The sequence below is a fragment of the Piliocolobus tephrosceles genome, chromosome 6 (assembly GCF_002776525.5).
Source record: "Piliocolobus tephrosceles isolate RC106 chromosome 6, ASM277652v3, whole genome shotgun sequence".
Taxonomy (NCBI): Eukaryota; Metazoa; Chordata; class Mammalia; order Primates; family Cercopithecidae; genus Piliocolobus; species Piliocolobus tephrosceles.
Genome location: NC_045439.1, coordinates 151,118,582 through 151,140,837, shown reverse-complemented (window position 1 = coordinate 151,140,837; position 22,256 = coordinate 151,118,582). Strand labels below are relative to the sequence as shown.

The following is a 22,256-nucleotide window of genomic DNA, read 5'->3' as shown; positions in this document are numbered from 1 at the left end:
GCATTTGACTGAGTACCAAATCATGGTACACAGGAAACTGAGAATTTTGACCTCATACTTCTCCCAGATTTGTAGCCCTCTCCTGAGACTCCTTCTCCTACAAACCCTGCCCATGTTTGTACGTCTCTGTTATAAAACACACAAACAACAAAACAGAAGAAAATAGAGAGACAAAGTGTCTTGAGCTATTGTTCTCTTGTTTTAGGAAATCATATTATACTGTATCCTGAAATAGAAATTTATAGAAAGTGATAAGTGATGTGGCTTAAAGTTCAAGCTATGGAACCAAAACTAATAAAGCTGTGGTCATATGCATATTATTATCACTTGATTGCTATTATTATTATTCCCATTTATGGAGCATATTGTATTATAGATGCCCAACCCAGCACATAGATCTTCAAATATATCATCTAATTTCATCCTCACACCATTTCTATGAGATAGACATGGTTAGCTCCATTTTAGAAATGAGGAAATTTAGGCTTAGAAGAGTTAAATCAGTCACCAGAGGTCACATTGCACGTGGGAGTCAGAATTCAGACCTAGGTCTAACTCCAAATTTCATGCTCTTAAGAACAAAGTTATGAGCATTTGAGTTTTGAATTAGAATCTCTCTATAAAGTGTGGAATCACTTCCCTTAAGTTTGCAGGAGCTGGAGGACTCTCAGGACATGACTTTGTATCCTGCTTTCTTGTACCTATGACTACTCGATTCTACCTAGCACAGATTTGGTGACTGATGCTTTGACAAACTCAACAAATTTGGGGAGTGCTAACATCCCTAATGAGGAACTAAACCCTATGTCAATGCTAACAAATTCTAAGTTGTCACAAATTATTAACTATTAACCAATCATCAAATTGCAGCAATTTATTCAACCAATGTGTATTTATTACAAACTAAGCACCGAGCACTCTGTGCTAGTTATGAGGGTGCTACACAGAGCTGACCTATGAAATAAGCCATAGATGAGTAGCTCTCCATAATTAAGATTGATTTTTCAATTCTTGTTTTCCTTACCTCCTACTGGCAAGAGTAGCATCAAAACTAAGCAAATGTTACTAGACAACATGACCAGGAGGAGGCCAGGTTTAAGTAAAATCTTTTTTTTTTTAAGAGGTATCACCATGCACATGAAAAAGTTAAGTCACAGCTTCAGAGATTACTGTGTCTAGGGTTGAGATGTTACATAAGGAAAGAAGATGTCCAGGGACTTCCTTTTCCACTTTCATTATCTGCCTACAAAGCAGCAGGTTTTAAGGTCCCTATCAATGTTCAAAGGGAAGCTTCTGTGATGTTTCTGCATTACATGCCCAACATTTAATATAACACACCAAGATATAAAAGTGCCAATTTTTGCCTCTAATTTTTAAAAAGTTTGACACACTATTTTTGCTGTAATTTTGCTTTAGCCAGCGCCCCATTTCTTTTTTTTCTTTTTTGCCAGCTGAAAGCAACTCGTATTTTATACTGGCAGAAAATGAGCAACTAGAATTCCTTTTAGAACAAGAAAGAGAGAGAAAACTCTCATCCATTTAGTGGCTAATAACTATGCTAGGATATGCAGTGCATGTGTGTAGAAACATCAGTCTGGTGGGATAAAGAACAGAAATTCTGTTTCTACTCTCAGTTTTTCAAGGTGATTGATGATGTTAAAGGTCACTGATTCTCCAAATATGTCTATGTTCCTAAGTATAAAATAGGAAGAACATTCTTTAGAGGTATTGCAGTTTTCCGAGCTAACTGCTATAGAGCGTTCAAAATCTTGCAGAAAATCTATTGACAAACAAGACAAAATCAACTTGTTCTCATCATACTGCAAAGATAGTCTTAATTGTACCACAAGCCTCTTCTTGCTCATTTCAAAATTGGAGAGACAAGGTATACATAGCCCAATTCTCTGTCCCTCTGACACACACAAGTGGGCAATCCTGCCACATACTACTCAGGAGTAGAATGTATGAATGCAGAAGAGTTTCACCTCACCTGATAACCAAGAAGGACTGCAATTCTGAACCTCCTGAATGCCCCTGATCATGACACAAATACTTTCTGGGATCCTCTAACAATAAGACGGTCAGTGAAAAATTCATGGACAGTAGATGCAACACCTATCGGTGGCAACCAGTTCTAATATTTGCTAAACTAGAGATCGAGGACAGTGAGATGTAGACAGGCTGGGGTTTTGCAGCTCCGTTTCCCAGAAATTTCCCATGGGTGGACAGTATATCCAGTCCATTGCTCACCACCTGCAGCAAGCAGAACCAAGCCATCCACTCCAAATGAGGAATGACTGTTGTTTTCTCACCTCCTTCCTCTTTCATGGATTTGCCACCCAACCTCCAACTCAATGGCCACTTAAAAAAAACAATACATCAAGCTAGACGTTAAGACCATTCATGTCAAGAGTAAAAGTCTGCTGGGATCCTCATTTATATATTTTAGAGGGTGTAACCAAATGTGCTTACTTTTAATCAAACACTCAGGGAATATTCCAGGCACATTGTTTGATTAATACAATGGAGAATAACTACATGGAGAGCTGGGTTAATGGAACATTCTGCACAAGTATAGCTGAAGTCCATGAGACTTCTGAGTACAAAGGAAGTTATTTTTACACAATTACAATTGAAAATTGATCCTGAGCCCATGCTGACCCACCTCTTAAAAATAAGATGCAGGAAGACTCCCTATGAAATTAAACTCTATCCGAATGTACTTCAATGAGAGAAGCGGAGTCCTGGACAGTGTTTTCCAGAGTGTGTGCTGAGAAAGACTGGCCCCCAGAGATAATGCATAAAAGCGTTTCAACGGTTAAATGAGTCTGGAAAGCTCTGTCTCTCTAACCTTTGCAGACTTGAAATGCACATTAGCGAATTAGGGGATCTCAACATTCCTATAGTAGAGGATACCCCGCTCTACTCCAGCTTTCAATCCATTGAACCACAAAGTTCTTTTTTGTTTCTGTTTGTTTGTTCCTTTAAAGTAATGCCTATTGAAATATTCCTGGAACCACCGTTTTCTAAATATTGAAGAAGATATATTTACTCAATCCTGTTAAGTCATCCCTAGGTGTTAATAATTGCAACAATGCTAAACATCATTTATAAAAATGTGCTCTTGTGCCCTGTCTACAAGTTTCTAGAATGGTGTCACATACATGGGATCTAAGGAATCACAATAATTTAAGTGCATAAAGTACTTTAGAGAGAATGTCAAAGCTTTATTTTTCTTAAAGAGCTATTTGAAATTTGCTTCTTCCCTCAAAAGAATATCCAGTCTTTCAAACAGGCTGTATTTCAGGGAAGCATACGGGTCTGCTATTTTGACCATGGAGGACATAGTAGAGAATTTGTCATTGGCATTCAAAAGGAAGGCAATTATGTCACTACCCCCATTCAGAATTGTTCAATAGCTCCCTATTACCTAGCAAATCAAGCACAAACTCCCCAGTCTGCTATTCAGTGTCCTTCACAATATGGACCCAATCTTCCTTTCAAAAAAAAATAATTATTATTGAAGGCCTCCTATATTATGGTAGCACAATGGGGGCTAGAAGAGGGAGGAGATGCCTAAAACACAGAAACTGTCCTCAAGAATCTTACAGTCAAGCAAGATAATAAGTAACTCATGTAACAATTACTATAGCACCAGGGGAACCTCATGTGCCCGAAATGTGTAATCAGACTTCAGAGGAAAAGAACTGCTTCCAACTAGAAGTCCGGGCTTAGGGCTTGGGGCCAGGCTTAGAGTAGGTAGATGCTTTTCTAGCTTTACAATTCATAACTTCTCTTTTCCAGGGATAAATGTGGGATTTCATTTTTAGTTCTTCATCATGATGTTTTGTTGCATGGGGTCAGTTTTCAATTATTTTGAAAGTGATTTTTAAATAAAACATATTTATACAATTGAGTTACTATGAATGAGGCATAAAATTACTATCATTTTACATAAATCACCTCATTTAATCCCTACTTTCCACTCCAAATCTATTAGATTAGGTATTATTTATTACCCTCCTTTTACAGATGTAAAGTGAAGGATGGAAGGTTTGGCCAAGAAAAGTGACAGATCTGAGGCTTTATTTATTTATTTATTTATTTTGAGACGGAGTCTCGCTCTGTCTCCCAGGCTGGAGTGCAGTGGCCGGATCTCGGCTCACTGCAAGCTCCGCCTTCCGGGTTCCCGCCATTCTCCTGCCTCAGCCTCCTGAGTAGCTGGGACTACAGGCGCCCGCCACCGTGCCCGGCTAATTTTTTGTATTTTTTTAGTAGAGACGGGGTTTCACCGTGTTATCCAGGTTGGTCTGGATCTTCTGACCTCGTGATCCGCCCGTCTCGGCCTCCCAAAGTGCTGGGATTACAGGCTTGAGCCACCGCGCCTGGCCAGATCTGAAGATTTAAAGGCATGTAGGCCAACACTAGAGGCCATACCTTTAACCACTACCCTATATTGCCTGTGAGTGCTCTATGCCCCAAGAAGTATCATTATTTACCCAACATGCACCAAGCATTTCCGCTTCCACAACTTTGCATGTGCAAATGAAATATTCTTCCTCTTCTTCTCTACTGGTTGGTAGATATGCTTACTTCAAACACATGGCAGGAAAAGAGAAAACTACCTCGACTATGGTGCCTGCTCTGAGGGACAGACCTGCCTGTTAGTGTGGACTTTGTCCTCTTCCTTTCTCCCCACATGTAATGTCAGTCCTCTCCCCTCCAGCTCTACTGCCACCACTTTCATTCAACCCTCACCCATCTGCTAGACTATTCACCCCTATTCTATATGGAGTCTTCTTTATCTCAAATGTATTCTCCATCGGCCGGGCGCGGTGGCTCAAGCCTGTAATCCCAGCACTTTGGGAGGCCGAGACGGGTGGATCACGAGGTCAGGAGATCGAGACCATCCTGGCTAACACGGTGAAACCCCGTCTCTACTAAAAATACAAAAAAAACTAGCTGGGCGAGGTGGCGGGCGCCTGTAGTCTCAGCTACTCGGGAGGCTGAGGCAGGAGAATGGCGTAAACCCGGGAGGCGGAGCTTGCAGTGAGCTGAGATCCGGCCACTGCACTCCAGTCTGGGTGACAGAGCGAGACTCCGCCACAAAAAAAAAAAAAAAAGTATTCTCCACATTCTACAAGAGTTATTTTTAAAAATGTAAACCCCATCATAAACTCCTTTTGCTTAAACTTCTTTACAATGAGTTCTTCACATCCCAGAACAGGGTTTCCCAGGGGTATGGACCGGAAAATCAGATTCCCAGCACTTCCCACTGGAAAGTCCTAGTTCCGTATTTCCTGTGGTCTGTGGTGTGCCAGGGAATCTGTATTTATATGCGTCTGAGAAGTTGCTTATCACCAGGAAAGTTTGGTAAACAGTGCTCTACAGGATTAAGCATAAGCTTCTTAGTGCGGTAAAAAAGGATCTTCATGTACGTCCCCACTTACCTCTCCAGCCTCTTTTTTTTTCACCATGCATTCTCTCATGCGAACAGCAATATCAACCCCAGTTGTTGCTCCATGCACAATATACTGCATCACACTAAAGTGCCTTCGCACTGGCTGTTTCATCTGCTCCCTGCACCCTCTCTACTTTGTCCATTTGGAAACACTCACTCGAAGGCCATCGAAATCTTTTAAAACCTTCCGAATTTTGTGAAGCCTTCCACAGATGTTTCAGACAGAAGTAATCGCTTCCTCTTCTGAAATACCTTAAAACCTATAGGTTAAATGCAACATTAAAAGCATGTGTACTTATTCATTTACATTTCTGAGTTGCTTACTAAATACTACCATCTTGCTGAGGAAAGAGATCACATCTTGTTTGCTTTATACCCTAGAACCCAGGACAGGGCTTGACACAATTAAATGGTCCATAAATGTTCAATGAAGAGAATAATTCTGGGGCTCCACTATTAGTCACCAAACTAGACTTTTTAAAAGCAAATGTCAATTTAATCCTAACAACTGCCCTATGAGACAGTTATTATTCCCATTTTACGGGTGAAGAAACAAACATTCAGAAATATTGCTGCTTGGAAGTGGCAGGACAAAGAGGAATGTTCAGATCCACCTGCTTCCAAAACTGCCATTTCATCTACAACAAGCTCCCCCTATAACTGAGTACCTGCCATGTGTAAGAAGTATTTGCATGCTTGTCATGGTACTCCCCCCACACATGCACAAACACACATCTTGGGAAATGGTAAGCCACTGAAGATAAGGACCCTTGTGATTTCCATATTTTTATTCCCAAGGTGCCTTGCTCAATGAATATCTTTGTGCATTACATTTAAACAGCCTACACTTAGAAGAGGTCTTGAGAGAGTGAGAGCTGCATGACTCCAGAGAGTGGTGTGCATCTACACATCCATCAGCCCCAGTGTGTGGTAATCTGTCAGAAAAGGATACCCATGAGGTAGAGTCCACAAGCTTCCAATAATCAATGATTTATCAACATTTTTTCATCTTTCACATTTAGTACATGGAAATTTTGGAAGTTTTATTTTAGTGGATGGCATTTGTTACAAATGTTAGTTGGAAGAAGAAATATGAAATTTTACACTCCCAGTCTACTTTTGTAAATCTTCAAACTTATAAAAAAAGAACGATCGGTTTTAAGGCAACAGTCATGTCTCTAGCTGGAAGGGTTAAGGAATAAGTGTTTTTGATTAAACAAATATTTCGTTGACTAAGATAAGGTACTTATCTATATTTTATATAAATTTACAGAGTAAATAATTAGAACTTGCCTAAATATATATTGTACTATAAAATTCTCCTGAAAATTGTTTAGATTTTTTTCTGGAATGATTTGGAACATATTTCAGGAGTGGGTAGAACCTCAGCCTCTGTAATGATGATCATTTATTGTTCTACTTGTGAAGTATAGAAAATTCCAACTGAGAGAGTTCTAATTAGATAATGGAGAATGGAGAAGCTGCTCTGTGTTTACAAAACATGCCTCATACTTAGCAGATTGAACAGTCTATTGGTATTAATACTACCACCTTAGATGTCCTGTATCTGAATTGTGGCATTCCACTATCCTCAGAAAATAAACTCTAATGTCTAGTTATATTTTTACCAAACTGAGAAGAAAAAGGCTCTCCTGGCAACCAAAAACAAGAAAGAGAAATACTACTTCAGTGTGTATTATAAATCAAAAAAATTAAAAAGTTCATGTTTTACCCCTGATGAAAAGCTTGCGACCTCCCTTTATGTTAAAAGATAAAATGTACAAATAAAAATTAAGACCCATGAATGGAAACATTAGATTCCTGGAGCTTGGATTTAAAAGATCATCTAATTCAATCTTATTTTACAGGTGAGTAAAAGTTCAAAGAGATTAAAGGACGCAGCCAAGGTCATACAGCTAATTAATGTCGGCATAGGACAGAGGGAAGAGAGAGGGGAATAAAGGAACCAACAGTTACTGGTTCCAGGCAATGTTGTTTGCTGAACACATGGAATCTCTCTTAATGTAAGTGAGATTATATTAAGCACTCCACTTTCCAGATGGAGTGACTGAATCTGGCAGATATTGAGTAAAACTGGGATTTGAACTCATGTCTCTCTGTCTTCTAGGTCTGTGCCCTTTTCAACGCAATCATGACTTTTGAGCATAAGTCTCTTGACTCATAGTTGAAGATTCTAGACAGTATCCCATGTAGATGAAAAAGAACTCACTATAAGGTTTTGCTTGCATCACCAAAAATAATTATATTTGCCCAAATGCAAACTATGAAAAACTAGAGGACATGTGTAGAAAATCGACAACAGGAGGTGGGGCCTAAAAATTCAAGAAATACTTCCAGGCTCCTTTACCTGTGTGTGAAGACCAACCAATGAATTCCTTGAGGTCAATCCTATCTTAAACAAGATTTATTAGCAAAATGGATCCTGAGTCCATGAGAACTATTTGCCGCACTAAGCAATTTTCCATTATTAGATTTACCATTACATTTAAAGACATCCATCTACACATTTTGTATAGATAACATAATGAAATTGCATGTCCAAATTCTGACCATATGTACACAATATAAGACATTAAAGGACAAATAAGTCCCATTTTAAGTGCCATCTTGAAGTAATATTTAAAATGGAAACCCAAAATTGAAGAACCTATCTATAACCAAAGAATGCTAAGTTTGAGCTGATGGTCCACCGACATATTTAAGACAGTAATGAATACAACGTAAGTTCAGTAAAACAAAATAATTTTTATCTCTTAAAGATGTAATGGAATTTGATGGAATGTATCCATACGTTCCAAAGAGTTCATTTATGTTCAGGCACACATCAGTGAATCAATACACACAAAGTTTTGATGGATTTATACATCTTTAAAAAAGAAAAACCTGTAGATTTTGTTTATTCCTTCAAAAATGGACATACTAATGCCGGATAGTTGAAGAAGTAATAATCTGTACCTTGGAAAAGCAGGGAGAGACAGAGAGAGAGAGACCAGGAATCAAAGAATTACAACGCAGCGTGAAAGATGTTATAACAGAGGTACAAAGTGCCACAGGAGTGCAGAGAAGGAGCTGTGGTCTCATACCTGGGCAGATCAGGAAGACTCACAGAGAAGTTAATATCAGAACAGGATTTTCATTTGTACAAATTTCTAAGGCAGGCAGAAGAGAAGCAAGGACACACTCCCTCCAGATCTCTTTCATTATTTCTTTTCTCGATACCTCGCGTTCCAGCAAGCTGAGGAAACTTATTGCTGTATAGCAGGGATACTAAAGTGGTTCACTTTCATTTTAATGAGGAACTAGATTTCAGTGAAACCCCATTGTTGCTTTTTTTTGCTGGTCCTCAGAAAGATAGTGAATAACTCAAGACTACCGAGAGATACATTGGGTATATAAAAGTGGTGTATATTATTGTTTGCTGTGATATAAAGTATTTTTAAAGGTCAGATTAAAAACAAATTTCCACATGTGAAAATAAAAAGTGACTCTCCTACTACCCTCCTCCCCAGCAAAAAAAGCAGTAAGAATTTCAAGAAACTCTCTGAGGGTAGAAATGGAAAAGAAAGAAGGGGAAAAAATAACATGGCGTCATCACTGAAGCAAAGTAAAGACAATGAAGGGAAAAATAGAACACGTGTATTACAATGTATAGCACCATAAGGCTGTGTTTGATGCTCTGGAGGGCTTCAACAAGTACTGTTCAGTCAAAAATCAATTGAAAAATCAGCATGATAACAGAGCATGAGTTGCCCTATAATAGCCTTAAGACCCCCAAGGCTATGCGAGTCCCTTTCATCTGCCACACAGCACTGACTCTAGGGGACCCTCACTTCCCCTCCCTGAGTCCTGTACCCATCTGTATTTCTTACCTACTGCTTTACTCCTCCTTAGAAAGTATGGCTGACAAGGAATGATGATGTTTTAAAGTGGTTTTTGAGAATTTTTTCTTTTCTGCTTTATTCTCTTTCTCAACAATCGCACTTAAATTTATCCTACAATATCAGTCACAGACTATTTCCACAATATTAAATGGTTAGCTGTAATCTCTGAACCACCTAATGAGTTAATAGTCTTATGTTTTGCCTTAACTAAACTGCCCCTTAATAAAATCACAGTTCAGGCTTATGCAAATGTGACATGTAAGCAATTCACAGCATTGTTATAAATATACATATATATTTCATTCCAAGATTTCATCTCAATATTTCTTCAATCGCTTCCTCACAATGTCTGGTTTGTTCAATTTATATTTCTACTTGGCATTTGGTGCAGACCCCCAAAGATAAGATACATCTGTCCCTTAGTCACAGATCTTGGCATTTTTACCTTAACTCAATCGTGAAATGATTGGTTGAAAATTACCTTGCTTATTAGCAGGATTTCCTCATAATAAAACATTATATTTCCAAACTTTCAAATTTGACATGAGATGTAGTAACTCAGCAGTGACATATCAAAGCTCAAGGAGGACATATAAATACCCTGATCCATGTGAGGAAAGGAGAAGCTAATTGGAAGTCAGCTTCCCTGTGATTATCAGCTTGTTTATGAGGAGGGAGGACTCTTCTGAATGGCACTGTAAATTCCTCCCTGATTGTGGCGTTAAAACCAGAGCTCATTTCTACAAGCTCCCCGAAAGCCCCCTACCCAATCCATTTTGTTTAGTTATAAAAGGGTTGTGCGTTGCTTTCAGAGAATGACAGTTTTTCATGCTTTGATTTTCTCCAGTTTCAAGAAAAATTAATCAGTTGCACAAGCCAGTTGTCAGATTTCACTTCCCTCATGGCAGAAAGCACACATATTCATTGTCTGCTATAAGAATAAATTTCAGTAATTTTTCCCCATGTCAATGTGAATATTAGACTGACCCAATTAATATGAAATGCTTCTATGCTGCTGGAACAGACAGTGCTACAGAAAGAGCCATTTGCACAACCTGTTCATGATTATGGGCCATAAGGACACAAAGATGGCACACACATTTGTGGACCATCTGAATTCTTATACCGAGAGGGGAGGGGGAAGGGGGAGCGGCATGACGTTAGCTTGACTGTCCTGGGTCATGTTTTTTAATCCAGAGTATTGGACATGTAACACAGCAACAAGAGCTGATCATTTTGTTTAATCACCTTTTGGATCTTTGCCAGATGGTCTCTATTGAGAGCGCTGCAAACAGAGAGAGATGAACTGCATCTAACACGCCACCAGAGCTTTCCCGTAAATGTCTGAGAACTGATTCCAACAAGAATTTAGTCTCAGAGCAGAAAGGGATACATTTAAAAACTATGTGCATTAACTATACTTTTCCCCATAGAATCCTCACTTGGCATGAATAATTTACCCACTCTTATGCTAATGGGATCATGAAAGTATCCCTCTGTCTTTAGTGCAGCTATTCTCAGCTTTCAGTAATTACCCCACCCAGTGAAAATAACATGGCTTCTGCATTGAATGGCTGACTCGTACCTGACAATTAGAAAGATCATGGCTGACAGTGGAAGGGTCTAGAACTGGACAGAGAGACCCTTGCAGCCCAAGGAAGAGCAGAGCCATAAAGTAACGCTGGCCGTGGGTGGGAATGCATGCCGGTGAGAAGTGGCAAGAAGGGTAAAAAGAAAAATTCTCCACTGTCAAGCTTTTCTTTCTTTGACTTATTATCAAGAGTTTACTTAAATCAAGAATATGGTTCTCTTTCAATTACCAGGTGTGAAAGACATTCATGACCAAATTAATTTTGACAAAAAAAAAAGCAATATCTAAGAAAAAAACCATAGTTACCATTAAAGCACATCTCCATTAAGTATCTATTTCACCAGAGTTTTAAAAAATCTAAATAATGAAAAATCCTTTGCATTTTGCTTTTTGGAAGGAAAAAAGGATTGCCAGGAAAAAACAACAACCAAAAAAAAAAAAAAAAAAAATTCAATTTCTACCTCTGTCCACAAAACTCCATGTTAGGTAGTTCACTGCGTAAAAATTATCAGGCTAAAACATCTGGGAAAGAAAGCTATGAAACAGCAGGGAACGTGGCTGGTTTATTGTTTATCTTTTGTTTATGAGGCAGTATTCAAGTTTAATTACTACTCTAAATTAAACTCTAACTGGCATCAGGAGACATCCCTTTACATGACTAAGTTAAAAAAAAATCTAGAAATCCCAACTCTGGGTTTCTCAAGTAAGTTGATACATATAGGAAGAAATTACTCAAAATTAACAGCAATTATAGAAAGCTTTTAAGCATTTATGAGTACCATTACATGCTCCTGGAGCATTTATTTATTAGAAGAATTCAATTTTACTTCTAATGGTTACTACTCTAAAAAGTCTTGAGAAAATCAACAGAAAATCTTTGGATGTTTCCTGATGGTTAAAGAATGGCATTCTTTTAAATTTTATTTGGGGGGGGAAAAAAAGAAAGAAAATGCGATGCAAATAGTCCATATACAACAGTTTATTCCATGGCAATGTTCAATTATCAATTATAGTCTCAGAGAATTTTTTTGACACAATTAAGGGGACAGGAAGGAAAAAAAATGTCATCATATTTATCTTAACAGTAAGTGACCAGTTTTGGATGAACTTAGCTCTAGGAAAAATAAAAGTTAAAAGCAACTAGCAAAAGATTATGCCAGATGGCATCTGTCATATTGTATTTAGGGTTATTTTAAAGAGATTGCCGCCACTATGAAAACATTCCACTGACAGAGTTTTCCTAGACTGAATAAGAAATCCCAGTAGAACATATTCAGGACCCACAGTAAGTGGGTTTGAAGCCCCCCCCTCCTCTTTAATATATATAACTTTAATGTATATCCCTTTAAATATATAACTGGAATACTTTGATGGGAAAAAATACTATTTTATAACTATAACATGTATTATAAGCTCAGAAGTGCAATACTATTTTAGACATTTGCTTACCTATAAACACATTCACTACTAAGGAGGTATTTGTAGGTTTCAACACCATGATTGCTAAAGAACTGTATAATACATAAATAAATAGCTGGCTATGAGGAATTCTAGCCTCATCGCCTGGAAAATAGATGGGGACATCAACAGAGGGACATGGCAGGTGGCAGAGTTAGGGAGAACTATGCTGGCTTGTACAGCCCTGTGTCCTGAAAGATTAGAGCAATATAGATTCTAGAATGCTAATGCATGTAGGTTAAACTGGGTCTGGCAACAGTATGGTTAACGTGCGTGTGGTGTGCCGTGTGAGCTCAGCAGTTACTGGGCCAACTGTCTCGGTATTTCTGGGAATCCTGCCTATTCACAGTGCAGGGATTGTTCAATTGCTGCAAAATGTACAAAATGAATTTTACAAAAATGAATTGTAAGGAAGGCCCCATTACAACGATTTTACAGCAAAGATGTCAACATCAATTTTTCTTTCATGCATAGCTAATGATTAAAACAGCATATTCCATTTGCCTAAGACAATTCATTTCATATTGGCACATCAAAATATTGAAATACGAAGTTATCTTTACTCTACCCTTTTTATTCATTGCTGCTGAACCCATACCATTGTTCAAACCAGGAAAAATAAAACAAACTTGGCACGAAATACTTAAAACAAAGGCTCATCAATATTCTCCAATTTGTCAACATCTCAATTACAGCACGGGAAAAAATGTAAATTTCATGTGCTCTAAACACTGAGGGGTCTATTCTCTTGCCAATTCACATGCGTAACTCCCATCAGCGTTAATGGGAGCTACACAAACCCATCAATAATAATAATACTTTGTACATATATTGTGCCTTTCATCTAAGGCTCTCAAAGTGCTCTAGGAACAAGGGGCTGCTTCCTAGTCGTTACTCTGGCAAAATACACAGTGAAATACAAAGCAGCTTTTGACTCAGCAGGTACAGAATTAGGGATCCCTAGACTTATTATCAAGCCCCATTTTACTGATGGGAAGCCAGACACAAAGAGGGCCAGTTCCTTCCCCAGAGCCCCAAGTCTGCACCCTAATTCTATCCTTGAAAAACCAGATTTCCTTCCTCATTCTAACGTGACTAACAACACAAACTCCCTTCCTTTGGCTGCTTTTAGCAAGAGAAATCAGTGAATGAAAAGTCTGGATCATATTTAGATAGCTTACTGTTAGACATGTGCTCTTTGAAAGATAGTAAAGTCAGGTTTCACATTTTACCAAGTTTATTTCTTATGATATTTTAAAAATGTGATATACATTTTTTTCCTCCTCCTTTTGGTTTTCACTGCTGAAACACTGTGGAGGAAAAGATGAACTTTCACCTGTGTAACTGTAGCTCTTTCACTATCAGGTCATAAAATGAGGTATTTTTAGGTTCCAAAGTAAAGTTTGTATGAATCATTATAGTAAACATAATCACAAAAATTATAAAGCAACATAAATACATGTATTGTTTTATAGCATATGGCTATTAAAGTTTAATTTAAAATGTGTATGAAAACATTGTATTTAGTACAATTCATCCCTATTTTTTGTGTTGATCATAATTTGTTTTGAAACTGAATCATTTTACAGTTTTCCATATGCCTGTTTTGCTAATAAATTCCGAATAAGAAAACTCTTCGCTAAACTACAAACTTGATTTCCAGTGAAACATTATAATATATTTAATACTAAGGACATAAATTTCTCTCCCACATTTTCCATTATACATCAACCCTAAGATTTAACCCAGGATAAGCATATGCGATTTCAGTCAATATTTCTGTTGACTTTGCCCTGAAGCAGATAATTAATCTTTCCCGCTGAAACTACTCTGGACAATTCGGTGGCACAAAATCTCAAACTACCTCGAAATCCTGTTCAAAAGACTAATATAGGCATGAGTATGACAAAATACACTCAAATCTGGCCTTCAAATTTTAAAGTGTGCTGTAAAAAGCCAGAATGCCCTTTATATATGTGTTTTAATCACTGATGTGGTAAGCCAGGCAGGAAATTTTCTATGCCAAAGCAGTCTTCATTTGATAGAAATCATACCTTTTTTCTTTTCTTTCAAACATTGATACAGTAAAATGACTGACTTCCTAGCACTCATACACGTAAGCTACCATGTCCATTATTTAATCCTACAGAGATATGATTAAAGGAACAGAATCCTACGGGGATCAAATCCTTCAACATTGGGTAAGTGGGTGCATCTCCCCACAGCGCAGAAGTTTGTAGTTTGTGTGATTGTCTTTACCTATATATCAGTCTCGGAATTCTTCTCTTTCCTAAAAAAAACAAAACTAACTAACCAAAATGATAAAACTTTATGCTTTATTCGTTATTACAAGTAATCCCTGCTCCAAACCTGGGGTTCGTCTCTCTCCCACCTCTTCTCCTCTCTGGCCCTTTCTTGCTATCTCCCTTGCCGTAACTCAACTAACCCAACAGAACCAGTCAGTTTTAAATTTCAGTTGGGACCTTGGTGACCTGTTAATGAATCTACAGAGAGGAGAAAAACTCACAGTGTTGAGTTATGCCTGGTGCTGCTAGCTGACTTGGAGTCAGAAATGCTTGAAGCGTTAACGTAATTGCAAGAATGTGAAAAATGAGGCGCTGGGCTCCTGAGCAAAGCAAAAGGTCAAAGTGAGCCTCACACACAAGAAGTCTCTGGAAGATAGCCTCATTAGACCATTAAGTCGGCTTCTCCTTTTCCCCTCTTTTATACAATGTTTAGAGTATTTTGTTTTTATTAATAGATACATTTCACCCTTTGTGTCGCCGCAATTTGGGGCGGTGGGAAGGATGAAATCATAGAAAGCTTTCCAGATTTAACCATGCTGAGAAGTCCATCACTGTGACATGGAACCACGGTTAAGTCATTGCTTGCCGATCCATTGACCCTATGTACCAGTTACCTTGAAAATGCCTTATAGTTTACTTATATTTTATATAGAAACTAACTGGTAGAATAAAACAGTATATAAAACAGTATATATTATATAGGTACAATTTGCAAGTTCTTCCACAATTTGCCATCTGATAGGATCCATCGCTGTGTTACTTTCGATTTGCTTAAACTCAGATTCTAATTTGGACCCATTCACAAGTGAATGGCATCCTAGAAAGGACATTTTTCTTCTAGGTTCTTCTAGAACCTCAGAAATCCAAAATTCCTAGTCAGAAGCTTGGAGGACGGAAGGCACCCCACTTACATCAACACCCTGTTTTAAATGGCATATATAACTACAGCTCAAGCTGTTAAACTGCCCTCTACTTGGAAGACTGTCTAATACTTAAATATTGTGGCCATAAACCCAGTCATAATAGAGACGAAATAGACCTAGGAGATCAGACACCATCTAATGTAACATATTAAAAGGTAAAATCTATACACTTCTCTGGCCCACATTCAATAATGCATCTTCCTTTAAATTATCATTTTAGCCATAGATGAGTCATTCTTACCAATATATAATTGCTTTCTGTGCAATAGGTGAGTTTTAAACAGTAAAATTTATTCTAAATTGCACTACGCTTCCTCGACATCTGCAGTTGATGTCCCCCTTGCCCTCTGATTATTCTAATTTTTAGGACTTGTGACAAAAGTCACCATGTCAGCTGAATGGAAATGGGGACAAATAATCCTCTAAGAATTCAAAATCTACCTTCCCAAGATAAGATTCCATGTAAAATTCCCACAATATTTCCAGAGCTAATAAGAACAGATTTTTAAATGGTATGTGCTTTAGAGGCATAATTGCTTGATTATAAAGAATGCTTGTTGTTGATATTACAGGCAAAATATGCTATTTATAGCACAATTCAAGCTACTGCATCACAGCAGTAAAGTAGGTCTGTCATTCCACTTATACACACAGAAATAAAGTGTAGACAACCAAATTTGTAAAAGAATTGGCAGAACTAATCAACTGTTATTGTAATGCCTACATAAAGATTCTACAGCTCACTTTGATTTCTCTTTTTAAGTAAAGTAAGTTAAGAAGAGGAAATACTGTCTCTTTAAATAGCAGCTGATTCTACTCCTGCCACTCTCCTGTTTACATGGAGGCAGATGTACTGATATCATAAAATACTGAAGTTATTTTAGTCATGCCTACTTTGCATGAGGAAAATGTTTGACCTTTTACCTTGCTCACTGCTGTTGTCTCCGCTCTGGGAAGCATGGCCCCCACTGGAGGGCCCTGGGGTGCCTGCTGAGTGAGTTGAGGTTGCATCATCGTGGTCTCGCCAAGAAGAAGGGTTCTGATGTCAGGATGCCAAGGAATGTTTCCACAGTTACCATTTCAGCCATAAATGAGGAACCAAGAGGAGCAGCACAGAAAGAGACAAAAAAAAAAAAAGGATGCATATTAGTATTTGTGGCACTAGGCATATACACATGTCATGTTACAGTGTGCCGTCTTTTTAGTAATAGGTATATAAAAGAAAAGATGCTGTAGAACTTGATGGGGTGATGGTTATACCAGTGTATATGTTGGTTAAAATTAATTTAAGTGTACACTTTAGATGGGTAAATTTTATTATATACAGATGTAAACCTAAACAAAGTTAATTTCTAAAGTAAAAAAAAATTAGTGAAAAATGTAAAAGTCATTTTTACTCTCACTCTCTTAATTAGGGTGCGTTCTTCCAAGAAATAGGTTCCAATGCTCTTGGATACTAAATACTTCAGAACATTAACATCTGCAAAATTCAATGACTCCATTAAAAAGATTACAGGCTCTACAATATATGAGACAGCCCTTGACATCTTTCAAATGCATTGCCCTAAAATAGCCTACAAAAATTTTCAAAATTAGCAACTGATTGACTGTATAATCAACAAAGCTAATGATATTAATCACTGCATCAATACCTAACAAATTACTGATTTTTGCTTTAATTTGTAGAAATAATTTAAAAGAGGAAACACATGTGAACTACTGGCCATCTAGTAAGCTAGAGGACTTTCACTTGAGCTTCATGGAAGCTTGAAATTCACTGAGCAGTGCTTCTTCCTAGAAGAACCACTTGTTTCAGAGGACATGCAAGGCAAACCAAGAGTTATAGCTCATGCTACTTGGCTGAGTATATTCATCTTCTGTTCCTCCTCCCCTTTCCTGATCATTCGCAATGCCCTGCTGTTGCTTAAAGGAAAACAGGAATTCTAATGTACAGGAAGGACTTTATCAGCACCACATGAAGGCAGGCAAGAGATGGAATTTCCTCTGGCAGAAATGGAGAGTAGGAACAGCATATGAAACAGTCCAGCCTTAAAGCCAGAGCTGTACACTTGTCACCTGCATATGACGACTTCAGTCAAGCCCACAGACCTACTGGCAAGTGAATGATTTGGGGGTCATAGGAAGGGGCAAAACATTTCTTCAAAACCAATCAAAGTATACAAAGTATATACCAATCTAAGTATACAATGAAGTATACAAAATATACACCAATCAAAGGATACAAATTTTACAAAGTATACACCAAAGTATACAAAGTATACACCAAAGTACACAAAGTATATCACTAAAAACCAATCAAAGTATACACTGTTTCTTACTAGAATTGGTAACTAAGAATTCAGATAGAGCCATGTGGGTCTAGGCAACAAATAAACCTCTTGACCAAGGGAAAGTAATCTTGCCATGTTGCCATTATATATAGTTCATCAAGAAAAGAAGTCAGTCTGTCATTTTTCTCAGCATCAACTCTACAGTGTACATACAGCAGGGATGATGTTACCAAAATAAAACAAGAAACCAACGTGAGAAAACACAGGGAAATGTTCTTATTTGGAACTACAAAACTTATTTTTCCCTCTACAGATCTGCAGCAAACTGACTGTAAATTAATATTTGGCATTTTTGATAGATTATGAAATAACAATCCAGAGCTGTATGGATTAATAACATCTATATAAAACAATGCTACTGGCACTGCTATCAGGCGAGCAATTGATTCAAAGTGAAAACCCTGAGCAGAAATTTTGTGACTATAAATATGGCACAGGTATAGATCTCTAAAATAAGGATATGTTTGAGAAAGTAGATTAGGGAATGAAATTGAATAGAATAAAATAAAAGTCAAGGTTTTCTGCTGCCTGTATGAAGACAAAGTCATGCCTGTGAGCTCTCTTTTTTATCTAAGTTAGAAACCACTCCAATAGTTTCAAGCAAAAGGCAAACAGAATACAGGGGCTCCTCGAGCTTTGAAGCCTCTTCGTGTCAGCTGTTAGCCGGGTGGTAATGAGATAAAGAGCTAGAAGAATTACATGGAAAAAAAAAAAAAGAAAAAGAAAGAAAGAAAGAAAAGAAAAAGAAACAATAGCATGGTGTGAGTTTAGTCCTGCAACAACACAGGCTAGAGCCTTCTTTTAGAAAATGAAATAGCTGCAACATATTCACCTAAGCTAAACTTTTCATTGTACACAGCAATGATGTTAATTTTATGCACTGCAGGCTTTTTATTAAGCCGGCTGCTATAAAAGCTCCTTACCCCTCATGAAAATTACAATAATTAACCACTAACACCTCAACAATGTTTTAAGGCAAATGTCATCCAATAGTTATTATATAATCGTTTAAATGAAGCCGGAGCAAGTCTTTCTGTTTAGGCGCTGCATTGATTTGAACGGATCACTCAGAAGGACTTCCTGTAACTGAAAACACTGGTTTGTCCCTATCAGCTAAACTGGTGCTGAGTTTCCAAGTTAGTCCTCATTCGTTTATAGTTCAGTGTATTTCTTTCAATGGTATCTGAAGGAGATGTTTTCTAAAGTAAAGGGGTGAAAAATAAGCCACAGAAGCAAATATTACTTTTAAGAGCAGCTGGTTCTTCCAGATAAATTGGGTCTTTGGTTTTCTGCCCATTCCCAGAATATACTTCAGTTCACTCTTTAACCTACCATTCCATTATCTCTTCCCTCTTTTCTTCCTCACTCTTTAAAAATGCTCTCCTGAAAATGTGTCATGTGTATTTCCTATAGAGTGTCTCAAGTATTATGGTCTTGTTTGAGACACTGAACACCAACTAAGGAGTATCACACGATAGTCATCTGATTTGAAAGAAGGAAGAACAGATAAATCCCTCTAAGGTTTCAAGGCTGAGGAGTTACCTCAAGTTGTTTGTATTCAGCTACACGTGGTGGTGATGTGACCATATACAAATACAAATGTTGATAATCTGGTCAATAAAAAATTGTTCCTCCTTGGTCATAAAAAACTGTAACTGACATGGATGGACAAAACCTATTACTTTTAACACTTTTTTTCCTGAGATGAAAATATTTGTTTATATCACGACTCCTTTCTTCTATTCTTCCCCTTAGAGTTTACAAGTTTACATCCTTCGAGAAAAATTGCATGGCTTTCTGCCAAATTATATGCAGAAGTTGAGTGAATCCTGAAACCAAAGTGGCATACAAAAGCATGTAAAAACACATGATGCAAGTAGAAAAATAAAGAGAAACGCTCGCTGGGTGCACGTGTATGACTGAGCATGCAGGTATATGCATTCCACAATATATGTCCTGTTCTCCAGCCAAAAAAAATCATGAAGACACCCGAGGACAAGGAGTGAACATGTTTCTATTCCCAGTGGCTTTAGTAATTGGGAGTCAAATATGGTACTCTTCTTGCTCTTACGTAATTGTGTTACAGAGCAGTGCTACCAGGAGAAAAGCAGTGAATACTGAGTGAAGCACAATAGAAGGAGATGGAAAATAGATACAAGAAGCTAGGTCTCTAGGGGCAGTATTTTCTATTTGCTGGGCTACAGACTCACAGCTGATAATGCAAGTTGTAATTAATATAAAAGCAGGAGACAATATGGGCAGAGCTTGTAGTAGTGGGGCCACAGGAGAGCGCTCTGCTGCTCTACTCTGTCTCTCATTTACACAGAGCTTTCCCTAGAAAACACAATTCTGCCAGTGTTTTCTCCCTTGAAAGCTAAAAAAAAAAAAAAAAAAAAAAAAATCGATTTAGCACTATCATTGAATTTTGCTAAATCTAGAAAAGAGCATAGAGAGGACAGGCGTCTCTGGGCATAGGAAGCAAATCATACGTGTGCCTCTCTTGTTGAAGTTGCAGATACACTGCAATTGTAACATTTTAAACCATTATGGCATTTCCATGAGGGACCTACCTATGAGAGAATACTTAATGAGCCTTGGTGAATTGGTGTTATTTCCCTATTTAAATGATTCCACATGGCACATAGTTCTTCCATGGGGCCAGTGGGGTAAAATGTATAAAGGGTTTGTAAATAAATACAAAACTGAATGGAGAAGTAAAATGTATGAGGCTTCCAGGAGAAAAGCAAAGGCCATGCCACATACAAGTTCTACCTACAATAATCTGAAACTCATTTTAGATCCCAAATGAATGAAAAGGCAATGCAATGGACATGGTATAGGAAAGAAAACATTAGATTGGAATTAAGACTCTGAGCCGGGCGCGTAATCCCAGCACTTTGGGAGGCTGAGACGGGCGGATCACGAGGTCAGGAGATCGAGACCATCCTGGCTAACACGGTGAAACCCCGTCTCTACTAAAAATACAAAAACTAGCCGGGCGAGGTGGCGGGCACCTGTAGTCCCAGCTACTCGGGAGGCTGAGGCAGGAGAATGGCTTAAACCCAGGAGGCGGAGCTTGCAGTGAGCTGAGATCTGGCCACTGCACTCCAGTCCGGGCGACAGAGCGAGACTCCGCCTCAAAAAAAAAAAAAAAAAAAAAAAAGACTCTGGCATGCCACCTCTCACCAGTCAGGTGAACTTAAGCAAGTGATGTACCTCATTTCTGTGGGGCTCATTTCCTTTATCTCTTTAAAATTAATAAGTTAATAAGTTAGACCAGATAACCTCTAGAACCTACAAAACTATATAACATCAAGAGAGAAATTACGTGTAAACTTGGAAAATACAATGAAGTAACTCAGGGTATGTGCTCATAGGTAGAGAGTAATAGTAAACATACATGAAGATATTTTAATCAGTAAATGAAGCATGTACAACTAATTTGACTCGATATATTTAAACAACAAAGGGAAAATATACTTGTATCAACATACGTAATTAAATTACTTACTTCCTATAACTTTATAATGTTTTAACTCCTAATTAACATTATGCAAAAATTATTTCTAAAAATAAGACAAGGACTCCTATCTCGGGGTACTGAAGTCTACGAAAGTTAAAAATGTTAATTGTTTGGTTTGAACAAATGTTGGAATTTCAACTACGGTACTGTAAAGTTGACATAAGAAGTCAGGAGACCTACGTGTGCTTTCAGAACCTGGACTCACTCTTTAAAAATGTAAATAAAGCTAGGGTCCTTCCCTCACCTCCCCACTTCTACCTCTCTATTAAGCTTTGGGATTAATATGTAAGCAACTCTCACAGAAGTGGCAAGTACCCTTTGCAAATGATTTCTCCATTTAATCGAGCAACTTTTAGAGAAGACAGAAATGTCTTGTATTGTTGGCATAATGCCATATTATAAAATGCCTCTTATAACTTTGAACTGTGTTGGGATGTTCCATAGAACATTTAGTATTAAAAAAAAGAAAATGAATTAATGCCAACTTAAAAAAAATCTGATAGTGAATGTCTATGTGGTTGTCAAGTACAACCTTTGTTTAATTTCATCTCATCACAGTCACACTGAAAACATACTCCAATTGCACAATCTAAACGATTTAAATAGTATAATTATTCTTAATGGGAAATTAAGAAAGCTATCAACCACCAGAAACTACGCAGCAGCAACACAACAGAAAACCCATGCCCCCAGCCATGTTTCCTTGAGTTGGTGGACACAGCTCTGAATAGAACTTTATTG

At 37.8% G+C, this 22,256-nt stretch overlaps 1 protein-coding gene across 7 annotated transcripts in view; it reads right to left on the bottom strand.

Moving 5' to 3' along the window:
- The window catches only part of MEIS2 (Meis homeobox 2), a 218,708-nt gene that overhangs the window by 184,420 nt on the left and 12,032 nt on the right, over nt 1–22,256 (bottom strand). For all 7 annotated transcript variants that reach the window (XM_023230271.2, XM_023230268.3, XM_023230266.3 and 4 more), the window contains exon 7: nt 16,566–16,680. In XM_023230271.2, the coding sequence (XP_023086039.1) occupies nt 16,566–16,680 (115 nt within the window). The remainder of the gene's footprint in view (nt 1–16,565; nt 16,681–22,256) is intronic.